This window comes from Eschrichtius robustus, chromosome 3 (assembly GCF_028021215.1).
Source record: "Eschrichtius robustus isolate mEscRob2 chromosome 3, mEscRob2.pri, whole genome shotgun sequence".
Lineage (NCBI taxonomy): Eukaryota > Metazoa > Chordata > Mammalia > Artiodactyla > Eschrichtiidae > Eschrichtius > Eschrichtius robustus.
This window is the reverse complement of record NC_090826.1, coordinates 141,422,245-141,443,755: the sequence shown is the minus strand read 5'-3', so window position 1 is coordinate 141,443,755 and position 21,511 is coordinate 141,422,245. Positions and strand designations below refer to the sequence as shown.

Genomic DNA, 21,511 nt, shown 5'->3' with positions numbered 1-21,511 from the left:
GGACATTTGGAGAGGTGAATTTTGAGTTGGGTCTTGTCAGATGAATAGGAGTTTATCAGACAAAAGGGGAAGGTCATTTCAGGTAATGGCAATGACAATGTACGTGAAAGCAAATGAACGGCGTGGAGCATTTGGGGGAAAGGTTATGGAGCGTGACCAGAGCTGAAGGGGTTGGGGAGCAGGTAGAAGAGGAGCCTGGAGCAACTGATTGGAACCAGACTGTAGAGGAACGGGAATGTCCTGCTAAGGGTTTCAGTGTGGCCCTGGGGGAGGTGGGAGACACTGGAGGCTTGAAGAGGGTAAGGACATGCTCCAATTTTTCTTTATCTGGCGCCACAGTAGGGAGGATGGGTAGGATGTGAGAAGATGGCTTAGGATGCAAGAAGGTGTACAGTGGTCGTGAGGATGGAGAAGGGAGAGTCCAGAGATTGGATGAGAGTAGACAGGACTTAGAGGCTGATTGGAAACAGGAGGGATGAAAGTGAGGGATCATTGATGGCGAGTGAGATTTCTCTCAAGAGCAACTGAATGGATGCTTTACTGCCATTCATCAATGCCATTCGTCTAGTCACATGATGGTATGTACACCATGTTGAATGAGTTTTGGACAAGTTAAGTATGAAGACACCTAATAAGCAGGTGGAAATATGGGTCTTGAACGCTAGAAGGGGTCAGAGAGATGGGTTTGGGAAGGCAGCAGTGTATAGATAGTGGCTGAAGCAAAAACAACTTACTCTGGTAAAGGCTGAAGTACAAGGAGAGAGGCTGGCCAGGGCACAACCTTGGGCAGCAGCTATATGGAAGGACAGAGAGAAGACAAGAGGGTCAGCCTCGGAGGTGGGAGACCAGCTAGAGGGAGGCCCGCCCACCCGCCAGGTTCCCAGTGAGCATTAAATGAGCTCATACGTGTGAGATTCCAAACTCCAGGCTAGGGCTGGGTAGTTGTTGGATAAGTGAAAGTACCATTCTTTTTTTTTTTTTTTTTTTTTTTGATGTGGACCATTTTTAAAGTCTTTATTGAATTTGTTACAATATTGCTTCTGTAACATGTTTTGGTTTTTTTGGCTGCAAGGCATGTGGGATCTTAGCTCTCCCATCAGGGATTGAACCCGCAACCCCTGCATTGGAAGGCAAAGTCTTAACCACTGGACCGCCAGGGAAGTCCCGAAAGTACCATTCTTAGAGTGGATGGATGTTGTAGGTGATGAGTGCAGCTCCAGGGTCAGAAGCTGCTGGGATTGAAGGGCTGCCTCCTGCTGAACTGAGCCTTGGAAGCTGAAAGCCTTGTTCCTTTTCCCAAGAAGGGAAGACCAGACTGAATTCAAAGAGGAGGAAGGTAAACCTTCATCTCTCGAATCCTCTTAGAGCCGGGGATGTGAGGGTTTGGAACCCAGGGCAGGAAAGAGCTTTCTGCAACTCTGGAGGGGGGCGAGGAGGGGACTGTCTACACAGCGAGTGGCTCACTGCATGCGTGCTGGCGTCAGACGACCCGGTATCAAACCAGGGCTCTGCCCTCTTGTCCCTTCTCCAATTAGCCTCTCTATGCCTCGGTTTCCCCATCTGTAAAACCACAATAGCAGGCGTACCTTCCGCAGAGGTTAGCGTGAGGATGAGATGAGAAGAGAAGAACCATAAATGTGGAGCACAGAGAATGCTCGCTTCATGTAGCAATTGTCATCACCATTGCTGGCGCCCGGGGGTTCGGGAAGCCTGGGGATTTGGATCCGACAGGTTCTCCCGTAGCCCACACCGGAGCAGCACATCCACGTGGCGAGCGGAGAGGGAGTGGCTCGCCGGGGCTCAGGCACACAGCCCAGCGCGTGTCTCCCCTGCTCAGATGTCCGGGGCCCATTAGTCAGAGCTCATTTCTTTCTCGGCCAAACATCACGCAGCCTTCCCGCTGCGCTCTTCCCTCTGTCCACCTGGGCCTGTTTCTAGGACATCTGCTATGTCAGGAGCTGACGGCCGGGGAGCTTGTGAAAGGATCACCTGTTCCCATGGCTCCCCCCGCCCCCTTCCCTCCCACCCCACGTCTGTCGGCGCCAGCCTCCCGTGGCTCAGACAGCCGGCCACGTTCCTCCCTTCGCTCGGGGAGCTGCGGGCACAGTGCAAGGAGGCACGTTTCCTCCCAACTTGTTAGGGAGGAACAGCTAGGGTTGATGCTTTGTCAAGCCTCCTGCTTTCCTACAAGATTGCTTTTCCTCTGCGCCCCTCCTTCAACCCTCCCCACCCGCCCCTATTCTCTCCCTATTGAAATGGGGGTTCAGAGACTGTGACTCAAAGGAGGGCAGACCCCAAACTCCCAGGAGACGGCCACCCCCTCCTGGAGCTCCGACCTGACATCTCTGCACGTGTGTGAGACGTTCACATGCCGGGGCTTGCTGTGTGAGCAGTCCTCGTGTGTCGTCTGTGGCCTGTGTAAGCACCTACATATCCCTATCTAGGGCAGCGTGGAGAAATGGCCTGAAGTAGCAGCCAGGGGCCAGGGGGAATGCTGCTCAGAGGCAAGAGGACGGCGCATTGAGCAGCCCTGTGTCCGGACCTGTGGACAGAACTGGGTTTCAATCCTGGCACCTCTGTTCACGGGGTATGTCACTGCGGGTAGATTACTTACCCACACTGTCGGTTTCTCCATCTGGAAGGCACTGAGCTCAGTGTTGGGTCATGGGGGCCCTGCAAATGGCATGTCCCTTCCTCCAAGACAAGGTCTAGAGCCGGGACAGGTGTTAGCCAGCTGCAAGCAGCTGAAATCTGTTCTTGCTACCAAACACAGCATCTCCCTAGCACCTGCCTCTCTGGAATACCTAGGAGAGGGGAAAAGGCAGCGAGGTGTGCCGGGAGCTCTCCTTACTGAAGACCTTCAGAGAGATGGGACGAAGTGGCACAGTTCCGTGTGTGTTTGGTGCCCTGTTTCCAACTCGAGCTGGGCTCTGGAATGACTGATGTGTGTCAGGCTTTCCCTGGCTTTGTGTCGGTTTGCCTGCACTGGGGGACTCCACCAGCCCCAGTGGGGGCCATGTGAGGGAGGTGCATAATAATAAATTTCATTGCGTAAGGCAGCCTGTCTGTGACCCACTTCCAGAAAGTCATCAGGTTGAAGTTCAGCCAAGAGTGTCTGCGATCCCAAGGAGCCTGGAGAGGCTGAGCTGACAATGGCTCTCCAATGACATCCACCGTGTCCAGTGGGATGCAGTCCTTCTTTCCTCATCCAACATTTCATGACTATCTATATTATGCCTGACACTGAGCTAGGTACAAATTCCAGGTTCCAGGCCACCCTGAGGCCATTTCAGACCCGCCCAGGTGAGCACCTACATCTCAAAGGCAGCTTTCCAACCGAGGAGAGCACACTAAGTGTCTCTAGAACCAGGGATGGACTGGCGTGCTGAGCTTTCCTAAGAAATGAAGGTGGGTGGGCTGGGACGTAAACTGCTACTTGCACAGGTTTCTGTCTCTGAGGGTCTTTCAGTCCCCTGTCCGCCCCCGCCCCCCCGCCCCCCACATGGTTTGAGGGTAAAAATGTTTCAGTTAGGCCATTTGCTTCCCAGAGAGCAGGGGGCATTCTCCTTGCCCAGAGCATTGCCTATCAGTGTTCGTGGCTGCCCTGGCCGGTGAATATGGTAGAGGGAGTGAGTTGGTCAGAAGCCCCCTCTCCTCCCCAACCAGGGGGTGGCATCTGTTAGATTCCCCCAGTGCTTGTTTCCTGCCTGGAGTGAGGCACAAGCTGGCAGGCAGTACCTGTCTCACGTCCCAGATCTGGAATCCAAAAGTCTTCACTCCTCAGTCCAGGAAAGAACAGGGAATTGGAAATCTACATTTCAACTTTCAGTCATTTGCAAATCCCAGGCCTCACTTTTTTGCCCCCTCTAATCATTCATTCTACGTGGCTTCTCAGGGCCTTGGAAGATTATTAAATGAGAACAATCCAGATTTTTATAAACTTTGTTTCCAAGACTCAGTGAGTAGAAGTGAGATGCTCTCAGAAAAATGACATTCGTGACAAAAGTGAAAAAGGGGATGGGGAGGGAGGGTGAAAAAGAAGAAGACAGAAACCCAGGGCACTTAGGTAACCCTCCTCTTTTGGAATTGGCAGTATTAGGGTGAGGGGGGCCTCATTTATTGCCACTGATTTCGTTGATACTTTAGGGAATGAATCAATATGCGAGCACATGCAGGTGAAAGCTGAGGCAGCACGCTGCAGGGGCACCCCGGACACTGGGAGAATTCAGGATTCAAGGCAGGCAGACAGTCTGGTTGGGGTGTGGGGTAAAGCAGACCATCACGGCCAGGCAGGCAAGCCCACCTGCATGGGGGAGACCACAAAACACCAAGCACAGGGCCTGTGAAGGGCCACGGCCCGCATGCAGCGGAGAAAGCATTAACCCCAGAGGCTCCATCTACCAGCAGGAGGATGAAGAGGAACAAAGGTTTCCGGGGTCCCACACATCCCAAAGGCTTTGGGAACTGGAGCTCTGCCTCCCTTGAAAGCTGCCCTGGGGCTCTTTCCAAGGTGGGAACCAGGATCCTCTATGAGCAAAGAGGGCTCGGGAAGCACAGCTGGGAAGGGAGGCGTGGCAAAGCAGCTGAATTGAGTTTTCCTGAAAAGATAATAAAAGCCCAGATGTTCACCAAGGGATTTTAGCAGAGAAAGGAGCTCTCGGCAGCCACATGCGGGAATTGCATACACAAGTGACAGAAGAAGCAGACAAGTCCAGAGCCAGTGATGAGACACAGCTGAGGGCAAAGACAGAAAGTGGGAAATGTGAATGGCCGCAGAGGGATGGGGTGAGCAAAGAAGAGGGGTCGGGGTCGGGGGGATACAGGAAAGAAAACTACAGAAAACAGAGGATGAGGTGTAACGTCCTTCCCAAGCTTATGCTTCGTTCTTCTCGTAGTGAGCAAACTCTGAGTTCTAGAAAACACCATACAGCAAACTGGCATGGTGTTATGTTAGCAACACAGGCTCTGGAATTGGACTGAGATCAAAACCCAGCTTGACCACTCACTAGCTGTGTGATCACAGGCAAGTTACTTAACCAGTCTCTGCCAGAGTTTACTCAAATGTAAAATGAGGACAAGATAGCACCCGCCTTATGGGGTAATTGTGAGAACTGAAAGGTAATTCAGGGGAAAATAGCACACAGAACAGAGCATGGCACACAGTTAGTGTTCTTAGCTATTATGATTTGTGTTGAAGCAGAAGCCAGCCTGCCAGCCAACATTTATAGAATACACACCAAACTGGGCATGGTGCTAGGGGCTGAAGATAAAAAGAGGACCAAGGCAATGGTCCCTGCCCTGCAGGAGCTCACAGAGCAAACAGATTGGGAATCAATTGTGAGTTCAGGGTAACATAGGCAGGAACAAGTTCCAGGGATGAGAGAGCACTTGCGCCAGGCCTCAAAAATAAGTAGAAAACAAACTCAGGATTCAACGTGAGTCCTATGGTTCTAGGACTCAGACTAGTGGTTGACTCTGATGGGGGGTGGGGTGGGGTGGGAGGTTGGCTGGAAGGAGCGTGAAGTTTTCTAGGGTGACAGAAGTATTCCGTAGCTTGATTGGCTCTTGATTAAAATGCCACCCAGCAAGCTGGCATGGTGTATGCCATGGTTACATGGATGTCTACATTTGTCAAAACTCATCGAGCTGTATACTTAAGATCTGTGCATTCATTATATATGCAAACTATATCTCAATATATATAAATTAGTTTATTGAAAATATCTTTTAAAATGAGTAGGACTGGGATTGGAGGGTCCTTCAGGCCTAGAGAACCTCATGCTCAGGGCTTGTAGGTGCAGGCAGCATGATGCCTGGGGTAACCTGCAGCTGCTGAGGTTGGCTGGGTGTTAGGGCGTGAGGTGAAGGATGTGAGATCAGTTGGTTAGAGCCTTAGGTGCCATGTAGAGGAGACTAGACATGATCCTACTAGCCATGGGTGCTGCTGAAGAGTTTCAGCCTCTCCCAAGTGGCTGGGACTGCCCTCCTTGGAGCCTAGGGGTCCATTGGTCCAGTTGGGTAGAGAGAAGCAGGCCTCCCATCCCCTCAAAACTCTGCTCAGAGGGAAGGAGGGGAGGGAAGAGGAGAAATCAGAGATGAGTAGCACAGCCATCAAAGTGAGCTGCACCCAATGCCCTAAAGGATAATCAGGGGAAAACAGTCGTTTCTTGCACCCAGGCTGAACTCTGTCAACTTCCCCTGCCCAGGAGGGGAGAATACCCACAGTTCTTGTCATGATGCAGCAGGGAACTGACCCCCAGAGACTGTCTATTTCACATCTGCTGGAGGCGATCTCTCTCTTCTCATGCAGACGTCTTAGGATATGTGCTGCCCCTGCTGTTTTTGTGCTTCTAAACCTAAAAGTGGCATCCAAGTGTGCACACTGCCAGCTTAAGCGCCTCTGCCTGTATGTAAGGAATTCCTAAATCTTTGTGCATCTTTGCTGTACCCCCAAACTACGACAGGCTTTTCCTAGTTGTTTGTCCCACCTGAGGCATGCTTCCTCCCACATGCCCTGCATATTCTGACCTTCCATGGTGCTCAAACCTCTCTCACTCCTGTTTTTTTTTTTTTTTTTTTTTAAACACTGCCAATGCTCTCTGATCTCTCCCTTTCCTGGACACTTGTTGCAACACCAGGCAATAATTTCCTATCACCTCTCCCTCTCCCCTCTGGTAGTTCTGTTTCCTCAGCTGGAAGGAAATATAAGGCCATTACAGTCAGAGAAGAGCCTTAAAAGCTGTTGTTTCCCCATCAACTCGGGAACATAGTACATTCTTTTTTTTTTTTTTTAATTCTCTTTTTTGGAGTCATGTTTCTTTTATTTATTTATTTATTTATTTATTTATTTATTTATGTTTGCGTTGGGTCTTCGTTGCTGCACGTGGGCTTCTCTAGTTGCGACGAGCGGGGGGGTTACTCTTGGTTGAGGTGTGCGGGCTTCTCATTGCGGTAGCTTCTCTTGTTGCGGAGCACGGGCTCTAGGTGCACGGGCTCAGTAGTCGTGGCTCGCGGGCTCCAGAGCACAGGCTCAGTAGCTGTGGCACAGGGGCTTAGTTGCTCCGTGGCATGTGGGATCTTCCCGGACCAGAGATCGAACCCGTGTGCCCTGCATTGGCAGGCGGATTCTTAACCACTGCACCACCAGGGAAGCCCCATAGTAAATTCTTAATAAATATTTATTAGTAGATTGATGACTGACTTTGGAAGGTCCAGACCACTGTGGGGATCGTCTGTACCAAAGTCGAGCCAGTATTTTCATTTCCTCTAACTGTTTTCAGCAGACAAAGGTCCTGCCTAGACCTCAGTCTCTGTGGAAAGAGTGGTCCTGGGGGTTCAGAGGGGCTGAGGGAGATGGAAGGCAATGTGGCTGGGATACTGTGGGATGTTGACTCCTGACCCCAGATGACCCAGGCTGCAGAGCTGTGTCCCCATACTCTCCACTAAAGAGAGCACAGCTGCAGTGGGAGCGCTGGGCAAAAGTGAGGTCAGGTTCTGTCAAAGCCAGTACGATTCACAGGCGAGCTCAGCTTGCTGGATTGACAGCAACTGTTGAGTCATTACTGCAATTGCAGACATGAACCGATTTACCTGCTGGGAAGAGAATTTGGGATAAACCGTGAACTTCAAAAAGTTTCTGCCTGGAAACTGAAGAGGTAACCATGGCAACCGGGAGGCAGGTTGAACTCGGAGAGGGCTCTTCATCTTGAGCAGGGAGCTTTGTGCTCTTGGATTTGCCCATCTGCGCACCATGCATCAATTCCTTTGTCTCTTTCGCTTTCTTTGTCAAATGAAAAAGTACTAGCTCAGGAATCTGGAGATTGGGCCCAGGGTTCAGCTGTTTTCAGCTCCAGTGCACTTAACTAAGTGCCTTTAGCACTGCCGTTTTGTTGTCTGCAGAATGGAAATTTAAAAGCTCCTCTGGCCTATTCACAGGCAAGGCAGAAAGGACAGGAAGGTTTGAGGAGGTTTTCTGCCTAATCACTATTATTGTTGTCATGTGGCCACGTCCAGGCTGATTCCAACGTGGTACTACTGAGGGTAAGACCGGGGCTTCAATCCGTCCGTAAACTTGCCTTTATTGCTTGGAGAAAAGCTGTCTCAGACACCACCCATGTCCCCATTCGGCAGCTGCATAATAAAAGCATAGGCACTGGGGCCAGAGCAGCAGCAGGTGACAAAACAGCCCTCATCCCAGCTGACCAACTCCTCCAGCAGAAGGGCTTGCCAATGCTGCCGGGTGGGCTGCGTCATCGTGTGGACCAAGGGCTGTGCGGAGAAGCAAACGTTCAGAAAGGCATCCTTCCGTTGCCCCCCTCCCAACCCTTGCCCATCGCCCTGCCCCACACCGGTCCAGCCCTGGACTTGTGAGAAAAGTAGAACAAGAGCCAAGGTGGGCGAGACGGGGCGCAGGTGGGAAGCGGCATCTAAGATGGTGCTGCCAATGCGTGAGCTGCTGCCTCGCCTGTCCCTGTGTTCCACTAACCAACCCACTAACCACCCGGGAGGCTGGGGAGGGTTCAGCTCTGGCTTCAGAGAGCATTAGGTTTTGACTAACTGGATCATCTTCTGCAGGCCCTGGCTTAACAAGGGAATCTGCTCTGACAAAAGACCCCCCATATTGTTCTGATTTGGGCCTCTTTTCCTATAGCAGTGCCGCAACGGCTCTCTCACAGGCCTTCCTCCCCTCTTCCCCTCTGTGGTTTTCCCCTTTCCTTCCCTGACCAGCTTCTCTGGGACTTCTCACTGGGCTCTGTCAGGTGGAACCTCTTCGCCTCTGGTTTCCGACCCTTACTTCCAGGCCCTGCTGAGGAATAGCAACTCTTCAATGCCTCTCATGAAATAAACACGTAAACTCCGAGAGTCACAGAAAAAACTTGCTACTTTGCCTTATTGCCTAGCAACCCCTGTAACCCTACTAAGTAAACCTGAGAGCGAAGGTTGACTGAGGGCTGACTACGAACTGAGCCCTGTCCCAAGCACCTTCCAGGTGTGGCTGCAGGTGCTGTGGTGTGTCTCCCAGATCTGCGTTTGGGACCAGGCCCTCATCCCCCGGGGTGCTGGCGGCTGTAGGCTCACAGCCGTCTCTCGCTGGGAGTTGCCCTTGACAGAGGGAATTGCCTCGTCTGAAATTTGGCCGTCCAATGAATCGTTGATGTGGGATTCAAAGGCCCGGCCCCTTGCTTCACTGCGGGACTGGGTCACCCCACTCCAGAGTATCCCCTGGGACCAGCTTCGGGCATTCGTTCCCTCCCTCTGCCCAACCCTGCTTCCCTCACACCCTCTTAGTTCCCAGAACTCTCCCCAGCAAGTCTCTGCCTCCCAGAAACTGAGTTTCCCGTCTCCTGGGGAATTCAAACTAAGAATTACATTTCTTTAGTTCTCACAACAACTTTATGAAATAAGTGCATCATGTTTTCGTTTTAGAGACAAGGAAACGGAGGCATGGAAAGGTTGAGAAACTCGCCTAAAGTCTCCCATCAGTAAATGGTGGAGCCCAGATTTGAAACTGAGAAACCTATCCCTAGATGGCACACTCTTAACCTCAAGTGCAGCCTCTTAACAGCAATCCCAAAGGGAAGTGAGGGGCAATGCGGAGGCTCTGACGCCTTTATGGGAAAGTGAGGAGAGAGGCAGGGCATTTATTACCTTTATCTCAGAGATGAGGACGCCGAACTAGCTAGCAACTGCTTAAAGGCAGGATCATTCACTAGTTCCGGAGGTGTTGGGATTCTAATCTGCTGAGGGGCAGTGAAAAAGCATGGTACATTCATATTTGACTTCTGGCAAAACACTTACTGTGTGACTTTGAGCAAGTTATTTAACCCGAGTCTTAGTAAAAAAGTACATAGTAGATGCTCAATAAAGCCAGCCACCACCCCCACCCCTTGTCTGCTATTTCCAACTCTGATCTTGGGCAAGTCTCTCTAACGTTCTGACTCAGTTTCTTCATCTATAAAATGGAGGTGATGATGACAAAGGGCTTACTTAGTTGACCCGTGGCCATTTGGCTAGGAGCACAGTAAATGGAAGTAATCAGTGTAACCATGATGCTCTCCTGCCTGGCTTGCATCCTGTGCTCCGGTCCTGCAGGACCCAACAGACTCAGGCTCAGGCTGTGCTCGACACCGTGCGTGCCTCCCCGAGGAGGCACCCCAACACCAATCCTCCTGGCACCGCTGAGTTGGTTCCCTGCTTTTACTAGCGGCAGAAGGTGTTTTTTTTCTCCCCCCTACTAAACTGGGTGTGCGCTTCTCATCTCCGTGTGACTTCTCTGCCGCTTCTCCCTCGCCACGCCGGTGTCCGCCCGGAGGAGGGGGTTAGCCCCGTGAGCACCCCCGCGGTGTGAAGGTTGCACGAGGGTAGCGGCGCATCCCGGGCAGGGCGCTCCGGGCGCCCCGCCCCGTCGAGCTCCAGGCCCCTCCTGCGCCTTCGCCCGCGCTCAGTATCGCTCTCCGATTGGTCGGCGGCGCACAGCCCCGCCCCGCCCCCTCCAAGGCAATAAAAGCCGCTGGCTCGGCGCAAGCAGTTGAGTAAACCCAATCTTCGCAAACAGGCGCTGGCCGCCGCTGCTCTGCCTCCTCGCGCCCTGCGGTGCCCGCTGGAGCCCGTCACCATCCTCCACACGACGTGCTGCCCTGCACCCGCAGCCATGTGCCGGACCCTGGCCGCCTTCCCCACCACCTGCCTGGAGAGGTAAGAGCAGCTTGTCCAGCTGCCTGGAGGAAGAAGAACAAGTCCCACCAACCTTAGGGAGTGCAGCGGTGGCAGGCTTGCAGACCTGGGTGGGCTGGAGAATGGGACGCAAGTGACGAGAGGCAGAGGTCAACTTGGTTCCACGTTCTCAGATGCCTCCCTTAGAGTCTTAGAGAAGGATGGGCGACGGGAATGGAGAAGGCAAAGCAAAGGGAAGCAGGGGGACCACTGCTTACTGCCATTCCCCATCCTCTGACAAGTGGCAGTTCTACTCAGGTGACCCAGCTTCAGGAAAACCACGGTGGCATCACCAGGCAGAACTGAGTCTTCCCCGGTTTCTTAAGCACTTGGTTTTCATTCTAAGTCATAGGTCTAGGGGCATGGCCTCCTCTGGCCCTGGAAAGGCGGGGAAGTGTTTTTCAGCAGCCCCCCCAGTGAGGGATGTGCCCGCTTCCCAGGGAGCTACTCACCCACTCCAGTCCTTGCTGGAGCTGGGAAAGAAAAAGTGAAGATGAAGGCAGAAATCAGCTTCCACACAGCTCCAGAAATATTTGTGACAAGTCTAAGAGAGTGCTGAACTGCCTTCTGCTGATCAACAGGCACAAAGATGGATCAGTGTGACTTAAGTGGGAAAAAGCCCATGTGTGCTGTACTGTAGACCCAGAAAGTATAAGACCTACCGAGGCACAGCTTAAATATTGCTTTCATTGTTTCTGGGTTCATGATACCGCTGAGAGAGGCAACGTTTAGGCCCTGGGAACAGTTACGGGTTCCCAGGAACCCCAAGGCTGGAATTTGAGTGACACTAACCTGAGCTCTTCTGGGACCTCATAAATCTCTCTGCCCTGGCTGAGCGAATGGAGAATCCTCACAAGCTCGTGCTTTGTCTTCCAGAGCCAAAGAGTTCAAGACACGGCTGGGGATCTTTCTTCACAAGTCAGAACTGGGCTCCGGTACTGGGAGTGTTGGCAAGTTCGAGTGGGACAGTAAACGCAGCAAAGAGGGGTAAGTCCTGCTGAACAGCCTAGGGCCCCTAGAGGGAGGGAGCCAGATTTAGGAAAGGAGTCCTGAGAAGGAAAATACCAGGAGAAATTAGGACATGCCAGCGTGGACGTTGGTGACCTCTTCCTAGAGATTGTAATGGAGCTGGTCATAGCTGGTCTGCTATGGCTGCCTGGCTCATGGGTGACTGGGTGGATGGCTCCAGGCTTCTAATTCCACCAACAAATGAGCATACCCAGGGCCTGAATGTCTAATTACCAGACTCCCGCACCTGAAGATGTCATTGCACATGCAAGCAGGGCAAGGGCAGGGTCCAAGGCCACTGGAGGGTTTTAAATTAGTGACTACTTCCACTGACATGCACTTTACCTGGAAGCCCTTTTATACTGACCATCAACTGTGCCAGGTGCTGCGTTAGGCTCTGGGGTTATGGGTAGACATAATCTCTATTCATAAGACCCTTATTTCCTTGAGAAAGTATACAAAACAAGCTCTGAGAGTCAGGGGAATAGAAAGAATTTTGGACAGCGAAGACACAGTCTGAGATATTTACTGAGGGCCAGAAGGTCCCTGCTTTGGTTTCTGGTTACTGAGCTGTCCTCTAGAAAACCCAACTATTTCCCTGAATCCCAACCAAGAGTTTGAGGCATCAGCTCCAATAATTATCCAATTATACAACTGTGTGAATTATACAACTTCCATCAGCGTTCTGGCTAGGATTTGTGCTGTGCAGTAGTTTGTTGATTTTTTTTTAAAATTAAAATCCTGCCTTTTTTTTTTTTTAGCAGAAACTTCTCAGAAGATGTGCTGGGGTGGAGAGAGTCATTTGACTTGCTGCTGAGCAGTAAAAGTGAGTGGGACCCTGTTGTGTCTGTCTGTGGATGGCACATGTGTACCCATGTGCCGTGGAGCCAGCCTGAGGATGCTGAAAGCGTGGGCAAAATAGTAGTAGTAGTAATAATAATAATGATCCCCTAGTGTGCCAGCCTCTATTCAGAATACAAAGGCAGGTCCTTGTTCGAGAAAATTACATCCTAAAAATAGAACCATTAACTACAATTGCTGTCTTTTCTTCTTTTATTCCCGGCTGGCTGTCCCCGCTGTCTGACCTGTCTCTTTCTCTCTCCCTGCAACCCCAGATGGGGTGGCCGCCTTCCACGCCTTCCTGAAGACAGAGTTCAGCGAGGAGAACCTGGAGTTCTGGCTGGCCTGTGAGGAGTTCAAGAAGCTCCGGTCAGCTACCAAGCTGGCCTCCCGGGCTCACAGGATCTTTGAGGAATTCATCTGCAGTGAAGCCCCCAAAGAGGTCAGAGCCGTGACATATTCCAGGGATCCTGCAGACCCTGCCTGCTCCTTCCCCACTGAGAATTGGGGATGGGGATGGTGGGGGGCCAGCAAGGAAAGGGCCAAGTTTAGAAATAGAGTGGCCTCATTTGGCACAGGAGGCTGCAGACTATAAAAGCCAGGCTCCGGGCCACCCCTGTCTGCTGTTAACCCTCATACTCACCAGTGGGACCGGAGGGGTTGGCAGGTGTTTTTTTGGCTTCTGTCCATATGCACTTCTGTAAACTAAGCCCTTTTTAGAGCTCAAAACACTTACACAACTGGGGAGACAGGTCATCATAGGATAACCTGGCTCAGTCCCCTGGCTGACCTGCCTCAGGTCTGTGAACCTTTTAACCTTCCCCCCACGCCTCCACTGTGTTTGATAGAGAATATGGCGCCACCTTGTGGAGAGAAAGTAGTAGTGCCTTGCTTTTGTATCTGTACAATATTATATTTTCTGAGCACTTTTATTTATTCCATAAAGATTTGTTGAGCATCAATTACATGCAAGGCACTATTACAGACATTGAGGATATGGCAGTGAACAAAAAGTCTCTACCCCAGTGGGAGAAGATGACAATAACCAATTAAGTAAATATTGTCAGGGAATGATCTGTGCTCTGATTAAAAACAAAGCAGGATATGGAAGGGAATACCAGAGTACGGGGTGGGAGGATGTGAGGTCTTTCCGATTTATAAAGGGAAGTGAGGGATGGGCTGTTTGATAAGGTGACATGTGAACAGAGACCTGAAAAGGAGGAAAGAACATTCTAACACAGGAAACGGAAAGTGCAAAGACCAGAGCGTGCCTTTTGTGATCACAGACCAGCAAGTGGGCCCATGTGGAGCAGACAGTGAGGGAGAGAGAGTGGGAGATGATGTCACACAGGTGGCAGATGGCCAGCTGCCGGCCCAGGTGGCCGTGTGGGCTCATTGCACACTTGGGCTTTTCCTCTGAGTGACGGGAAACAACAGAGCTGCTAGCAAACTGACTTGGGTTTTAAAAGGCTCGCTCTGCTGCTGGGTGGAGAATAGACCCCGGGGTTAAGGGGAGACAAGAGAGACACCAGGTAGCAGGCGCTGGCACTAGTCTAGGAGAGAGGTGATGGTGACTTGAACCCGGGTTGTTAACAGTGGAATGGGTGAAAAGAGGTTGGATTTGTACACATTCTCAACATATCCTGGGTCATTCTGAGAGACTGGAGGACAGACACTGGATCAGAGGTGGGGACAGGCCCGGAGTTGAAAAGCCCGTTGATGGTCAACTCTGGAGACCCCCGGTTCCGTGTTCGGAATCCAGTGCGCCTTCCACTGCCCCACGTGCCAGTCCTCCCGCGCCTGCTGGCCTCCTGCCCCTGCCACCCCGTGCCCTGACACCCGCGCACCCACGTGCTTGCCCTCCTTCCCACAGGTGAATATAGACCACGAGACCAGGGAGCTGACCAGGACGAACCTGCAGACGCCCACGGCCATGTGCTTCGATGTGGCTCAGGGGAAGACGCGCACCCTGATGGAGAAGGACTCATACCCGCGCTTCCTGAAGTCCCCAGCTTATCGGGACCTAGCTGCCCAAGCCGCGGCCGCCTCCGCCTCCGCCTCCCTGTCCGAGCCCTCGCATACCTGAGCCTCCGGGCTGAGAGGGGGCCAGCCGGGCAGAGAGGTTGGGTCGCCCATAGCCGAGGCGCCGCCCCCGTGCGGGGGGCGGGTTCTGCAAAGCCAGAGAGGACAGCGAAGGGAAAAGCCCACCCGGTGACACCCTCTCCTCTAGACACTGCGGGACTGAATTCCGTGCGTGAGAGGGTTCCCCCACTTCTAGGACCTGCGCCCAAGGGCTGAAGAGGACGGTTGTGTGTGGCTCTCTGGGGGAAAAGAAAGATGGTGCAAGAGCCAGCATCGGCTCTGGCCGCTCTCAGCGGGGCGAGGGATATTCCAGGGTGCTTTGGGAAACTTGTGGATAAAGGGAAACTTGAAAATGAGTGAGGGAAAGACAACCAGGTTAGCCGTTCTGCCTGTCCATCGGGGGACACATCCTGGTTTTCCTAATTCCCAGACTCTCCTGGGCACACGGGGAACCATGGATGTGGAGCCTTCCCATCCCGTCCTCTTCACCTGCCTCTGGGCTGCCCGGGGGTTCCCTGGCTTGCATTTCTCAACACTCCTGTGTCCAGCCTGGCAGTCTTGTCAAGGCCAGAGAACCAAGGTGATGCTTGCCCCAGATGAGATTTTTACCTCAAATACTGGCCTTCAAGCCCCTTTCCAGATCAGTAGAGAGCCCTGAAAAGAGGCCATCTTGCTCACGTGAAATGAACCTTGGTGCCCTCGGTGGCCTCTTGCAGGTGCCCCGACCCTGTGAGTGCAGCAGGGTCCACCTGTGAGCAGGGCCCGCTGAGGACCTCTTGCTGGGATGTGTCCTCTCTTAGCTCCGTGCTGCTGTTGAACGTGGGGCCCATCAGGAGAAGGGCATGTGGCCTCTTGGTGAGCCAGCTCTTTTGCCGGGCAGGGTGGAAGGAGGGAGAAAAGGATCCTGAGAAACAAATCTCTTGGCAGTTCCAGAAAAATCCTCTTTAAATCAAGCTCATCTTTTATTTTTGTGGGTCTGAGAACAGGGAAAAAGAGATTCCCCCAGGATGGAAGGGGAGCCTCGTGTTTCTTTCCTGTGGATGTGAGGTACACTCACTGGGGTGTCGGGAGAAATGAGGCAGGAACCTCAATGAACTTGGACAGACCGTAGAAGCTGGGAAGAGCAGGACTGGGGGCAGTCAGAACCAGCTTGTCACCTCAGGGCATCACTGAGCACACATTCTGTGGTGGGACTTCTGCCTGGGCCCAGGCTGGGGAGGTGAATTAACCGGGCAGCTCCCTTGTGCCCCAGGAAAATCCACACTGTTCTCTCTGCGCTATGAGCTCCTCCAGGAGACAATTATTTAAGTCTAACATATTGTTGGTTTTGTGACCGTGGTCATGGCACGTTATTTTTATTGCTGTTGTCGTGTTGTTGCTATTGTTATTTATTGTCATTTGAGTTTGCCTCTACTGGAGAATCTCAACAGGAGCTGGCGGCCTGACTCTCTCCCTCTCCACTGGACTCTACCTCTTGAACATGCTGGGAACCTCTTAGCGCCTGTCAGGAACTCCTCCCTGTTTAAATATTTATTTATTGTTGACAACTGGAGCTGGTTTTCTAGATGTGAATGATGTACTCGATCCCCATTTTCCTGTTTCAGCATGTTATTTTATTGTGAAATAAAATAAAACCCAAATATGAGATCCTGTCTCCAAGGGCTGTGTGGTCAGGGGAAGAGGGAGAGGGAAGTGCCGGCGGGAGTCTTGTGGGAGAGCTGGCGTCCGGAGATGCCACAGGATGCATGGGGAGCTTTCGAGTTACGGGCAGAGGCACAAGTCAAAGGCTCAAGTTTGCCTGGTGACCTGTTCGAACGGTGGCCACCAGCATGGGCAACTTCATTCAGCTGGTGACAGCCCAACTTGTGTCAAGCCATTGTGTCGTGTTGTTTGGACCTGGCTCAGCTGTCATTTCAGAGCCCATCTCCTCTCTCCACCCTGCCCAGCACAAGCCATTCCCAGTTCTTCAAACAGAGCAGGGGGTGGTTGCCCCTGGCCAAGTAGCCACACATTATCAGTTGGGGGGGACTTCCGTGCCATTTTCACCTTTGCCCATTTCCAATTTGCATTAGTATCCTTTTAAGATGTCATATAAATTCAGGGAATTAGTATTCCTTATAATTTCATAGACGTCTCTGAGATGAGCTTTGGGAAGCCACTTGATACACGGGAGTGTTCCATTCCCGGGGCAGAGGGAATGAGAGGTTTGCGCTGGGCTAGGAAGAATTTTGGGGTAGGCTTGCAAGGATCCAATCTGCTCTCCCTCTGGCGATCACCTACTCGTTCTCCCTAAATTCTTCTCTATGTTGAATTATCTGTTTATATAAAGATAATTGAGTAAAGTGACCAGACTTCAGGTACATCGAGTAGAAAACCCCATGGAAACACATTCTAAGCCCAGATCTAAGAGGCGATTCTATGCGTGATGCCAGGAGGGATTCTGAGGTTAAGGGCCTGGGATGGAAGATGGGAACACACACCGTGGCAGGCCCTGATCTCATTTAGTCCTTACGACAGCTCTGTGAGGTAGGTATGATAACCCTACGATATAGATGAGGAAACCGAAGCTCTTGGGGGCATCGGGAGTTGAGAGGGGAACATGCCCAGGGCAGCTGGCTCGAGAGAGTGGCAGAGATGAGACCGGAACCCAGTGACACCATGGGGGGGAGGGAGTCCAGTCTGTGAGGGATGGTCGAGGGATATGATGGACGAGGGAAGAAGAAAGATGGTACCCAGAGAGGTGGGGAGGTAGGAACCTTGTCCTCTTCTCATTATTTTCCTTCCATCTTTTTGCCTTTTTTACATGCATTTATTGCATCTAGTGCGTTCTATGTGCCTGGCAGAAAACCAAAATAGCTGTACCATCAACTGCAGGTAGCCTCATTTAATGGCGGGTGGGGATTCTGGATAAGTTTAGAAAAGGGCACAAATGTGTATTTTCTGAAGCAGTATGGGTGCCAGTAGGAAAACGTGGGTGTAGTCGGCGAGTAATGGAGAAATGAACTGGGGTGACGGACATCCAGTGACTGGGGTGGGTGCTGGCAGTCTCCTCAATCCAGCAAGACCATCCTCAAGGCTTGTTCCCCTCCCCTAGCCCTTCTTCTCACATACAGGGTGGTCTTGGAGCCCATGGTGTGGCCTGAAGGTGGTAGATACGCATTAGAGATAAAGAAGAATGACTCTTGGCTGACCTAGACGTCTCCCAGGTGTCAGGCTCAAACCAACACAGGACCTCTACTGTACTGGTTCTCAGAGTGTTTAAGTGATTTCCTGAAAATGACGCAGCCAGCAAGAGGTCTCCAATATCTTTAAACTCACTGGCTCTGGTCCTCCCCCAGAGCACTTCAGGCTTTTGCTTAGCAGGCAAAACACCTCCTGAGTGGGTTGCTTATGCCTTTCCGGCCTCTCCTCCCAATCCCTCACCTGCCCCTTGAAAACAAATCTTTCACGGTTCCCAGATTCACCCTACTGTTCAAGCCTCCTTGCTTTTGCCTCCTGGACCACCTCCCTGCTGTGTCCCCTACTCTCATCACTCCATCAGCCTGGGGACACATCTTTCAAAAGCCGGCTCAAGGGTCTTACTGGGGCGACTTCCCTGAGCCTTTGGGTCTGATCCCTGAAGCCTGTGCTTCATGTGCCCCCACGGCTGCTCACCCTCATCAGAGCACTTACTTCCCTCCTTTCTGTCTCCCTTTACCAGACGGCAAACTCCTGGGGTTTAGGCATGTCCCCCTCTCCAATTTTCTACACCCAGGGCCTAGCATATACATGTTTAGCAGATGGCTCTTACGTTAATGATTAATTTTAAATCCAGCAGGAGAAACGCTTAGATGACCATTTCCAACTTCCTACCGGACTCCTCTCCCTGGACGTCCCACAGGCTCATTGTATGGAGCCCATTCAAAGCCAAGGTCATCATCGTCCCCCTCAGATATCCACTGCCTTCTGGTCCCCTAACCCTGATAGGGAGAGACGCTGCTTCTCCTCCTGGCTCCCCGAGACGTCTTTATAGTTTTTTAAAAAAATAAATTTATTTATTTATTTATATTTTTGGCTGTGTTGGGTCTTTGTTGCTGCACACGGGCTTTCTCTAGCTGCAGCGAGCGGGGCCTACTCTTCATTGCAGTGCGCGGGCTTCTCATTGCGGTGGCTTCTCTTGTTGTGGAGCACGGGCTCTGGGCACGTGGGCTTCAGTTGTTGTGGCATGCGGGCTCAGTAGTTGTGGCTCATGGGCTTAGTTGCTCCGCGGCATGTGGGATCTTCCAGGACCAGGGCTTGAACCCATGTCCCCTGCATTGGCAGGCGGATTCTTAACCACTGCGCCACCAGGGAAACCCTCACTGAGATTTCTTAGAGGAACCTTTCATCCTCTTCAACCTAGGCTATAAAAACGACTTCCCACCTGGTGCCCCTCCCCAGTGCTCTCCCCCTCCAGTTCATTTTCCACGCCGTGTCAGTCTTTATCCATAAAGCACAGATCTGAGCACGCCGTGGCTGCATTCAAGCCCTTCAGTGGCTCCCCTTTGACTACGAGAGAAAGTCCAGCTCTTAACGATGACATACGAGGTTCGCACTGATCTGACCCAAGTCCCTCACCTGACTTCGCCCCTGCCCGGATGGCCCTTACACACACGCTCTCTGCTTGTAATGCCCTCTTTGTCTTTCTTTTAATTAGGGGTTGGGGGCTGAGGAGGAGGATGCCCTCCTCAAAAGGCCTCCTGAAAATCTAGCAAAAACTCACCTCCTCAAGTGAAGCCTTCCTTCCCAGACATCCACTGCCCAGAGATCATCTCTGCCACTTCCGTGATTCCAGGACACCCTGTCCTAACCTTGATCGCCTCATGTGTGACATGGCACTGTCACTTGCCTCTTCACAGCTCTTTTTCTTTCACTAAACCACTCTCTTCAAGATGGGGAGCCACGTTATTTGGTAAGATGGGGCAGAACAGACCACGGCAGAGTGATACACAGCCCAGCTCGTGGGGTTGGAATGTTGGGGCTGGAACCGGCCCCTTCGCTGTATGACCTTGGGAAGCTACTAAGCCTCTCCAAGGCTTGCTTTGCTCATCTGTGAAGGAGGGCAGTAAGAGTGCACCCCTCGGAGGGCACATGGAATGAAAGAAAAGTGTTTGGCACAGTGCTGATATCCCACGAATATTAACTATTATTATTATCTGATTCCAGGTACTCAGCACAGTACCTTGTACACAGTCAATAACTATTCGTTGACTTTTTGAAAAGACTAGGAGAGTCACAATTCAAAGCCAGGATTCCAAGTCTACTTTCCCAAGTATAGTACAGCTGTTTCCACACTGTATTTTATCTGATATGAAGAGCATTCCAGAATTCCAGATGAGGAAATCAAGGACTGAGCCATTCAATCCAGACAGTACTCACTCAACCCAGGCTCGTGTATTTCCGCATCAGTGCTGTCGTTTCCGTGTTGGCTGGGGAGGGCCCTGGCCTATCCCTCACCCTCTGCTGCCTCCCTGTGGCCATGTCAGGTCAGGCTATACAAACTTTGCTCTTGGAATTGGTTACCTTTGCTCTCATTTTAAGTTGGCTCCTTTCCTTTGGAGTTATATCCAAGAGGTATAACTTTTAGTTTCGTTTATTAATGCAGTTTAATAAAGATGTGAAATTTTCAATAGAACTGAAAATTAGTAGCATAATTGCTAAGATAGCCCAGGGGGCACGGGGGTTAAAATTAGATTTCTTTAGCCAACAGGGCTGAAATCACCTATAAAAACTGAAGCTCTTGGCGTGGATGTAGAGAGAAGGGAGACCTTGTGCACAGTTGGTGGGACTGTAAATCGGTGCAGCCAGGATGGAAAACAGTGTGGAGCTTCCTCGAGAAATTAAAGATAGAACTGCCATATGATCCAGCAATTCTACTTCTTTTGTTTTCTTTTATTGTAGCTATATGAGATAACGGGTGTCAACTAAACCTATCGTGGTAATCATTTCAGAGTATGTGTGAATCAAGCCATCATACTATATAACTTAAACTTCTAGAGTGATGTATGTCAATTATTTCTCAATAAACCTAGAGGGAATTCCCTGGTGGTCCAGTGGTTAAGACTCCGTGCTTTCACTGCAGGGGCCCAGGTTCGATCCCTGGTCAGGGAACTAAGATCCCACAAGAGAAAGGTGTGCTGGGCCTATTGAGTGCTGATCACAAGGTAATTCAGAGTTACTGAATCTTTTAAACTGGCCCAGCTATTCAAATTACTTTATGAGGAGAAGACAGATTTAAAACTTAAGCAACGGGGGCTTCCCTGGTGGCGCAGTGGTTGAGAATCTGCCTGCCAATGCAGGAGACACGGGTTCGGGCCCTGGTCTGGGAAGATCCCATATGCCGCGGAGCAACTGGGCCCGTGAGCCACTATTACTGAGCCTGCGCGTCTGGAGCCTGTGCTCCGCAACAAGAGAGGCCGCGATAGTGAGAGGCCCGCGCACCGCGATGAAGAGTGACCCCCGCTTGCCGCAACTAGAGAAAGCCCTCGCACAGAAACGAAGACCCAACACAGCCAAAAAATAAATAAATAAATAAATTTTAAAAATAATCTGTTTAAAAAAAAAAAAAAAAAAGAACACTTAAGCAACGGAGGAGTGATCCCAAGGGTAAGGGATGTAATGTAGTTAGGTGCTAGAGAACGGAGTTTGAGACTTCTTTATTTAGAAAATATTCTCTTGACTCATAATCCCCATCCTGGTATTTTCAACCCTCCTTATTCTACTTATTATTCTCTGTAGGATTTTCCCCATAAAGCATATTACATATAATTTACTTATTTTGTTTATTGTCTGGCTTCTCCAACAAGAATGAAGGCAGGCATCTTTCTCTGTGTTGTTCAGTGATGTAGGC

The 21,511-nt window shown here is 51.3% G+C and overlaps 1 protein-coding gene across 2 annotated transcripts; it reads left to right on the top strand.

Moving 5' to 3' along the window:
* Window positions 1-10,543: 10,543 nt before the first annotated feature.
* RGS16 (regulator of G protein signaling 16) lies at window positions 10,544-16,288 on the top strand. 2 transcript variants are annotated; one of them, XM_068541364.1, is made up of 5 exons: window positions 10,544-10,695; window positions 11,590-11,700; window positions 12,486-12,547; window positions 12,837-13,003; window positions 14,435-16,288. In XM_068541364.1, exons 1-5 carry the CDS (start codon window positions 10,652-10,654, stop codon window positions 14,645-14,647), a joined length of 597 nt encoding a protein of 198 aa, XP_068397465.1. In that variant the 5' UTR covers window positions 10,544-10,651; the 3' UTR covers window positions 14,648-16,288. The 2 variants fall into 2 exon arrangements, with proteins under 2 accessions (XP_068397465.1, XP_068397464.1); XM_068541363.1 differs by having other exon boundaries at window positions 12,483-12,547.
* Window positions 16,289-21,511: the final 5,223 nt, after the last annotated feature.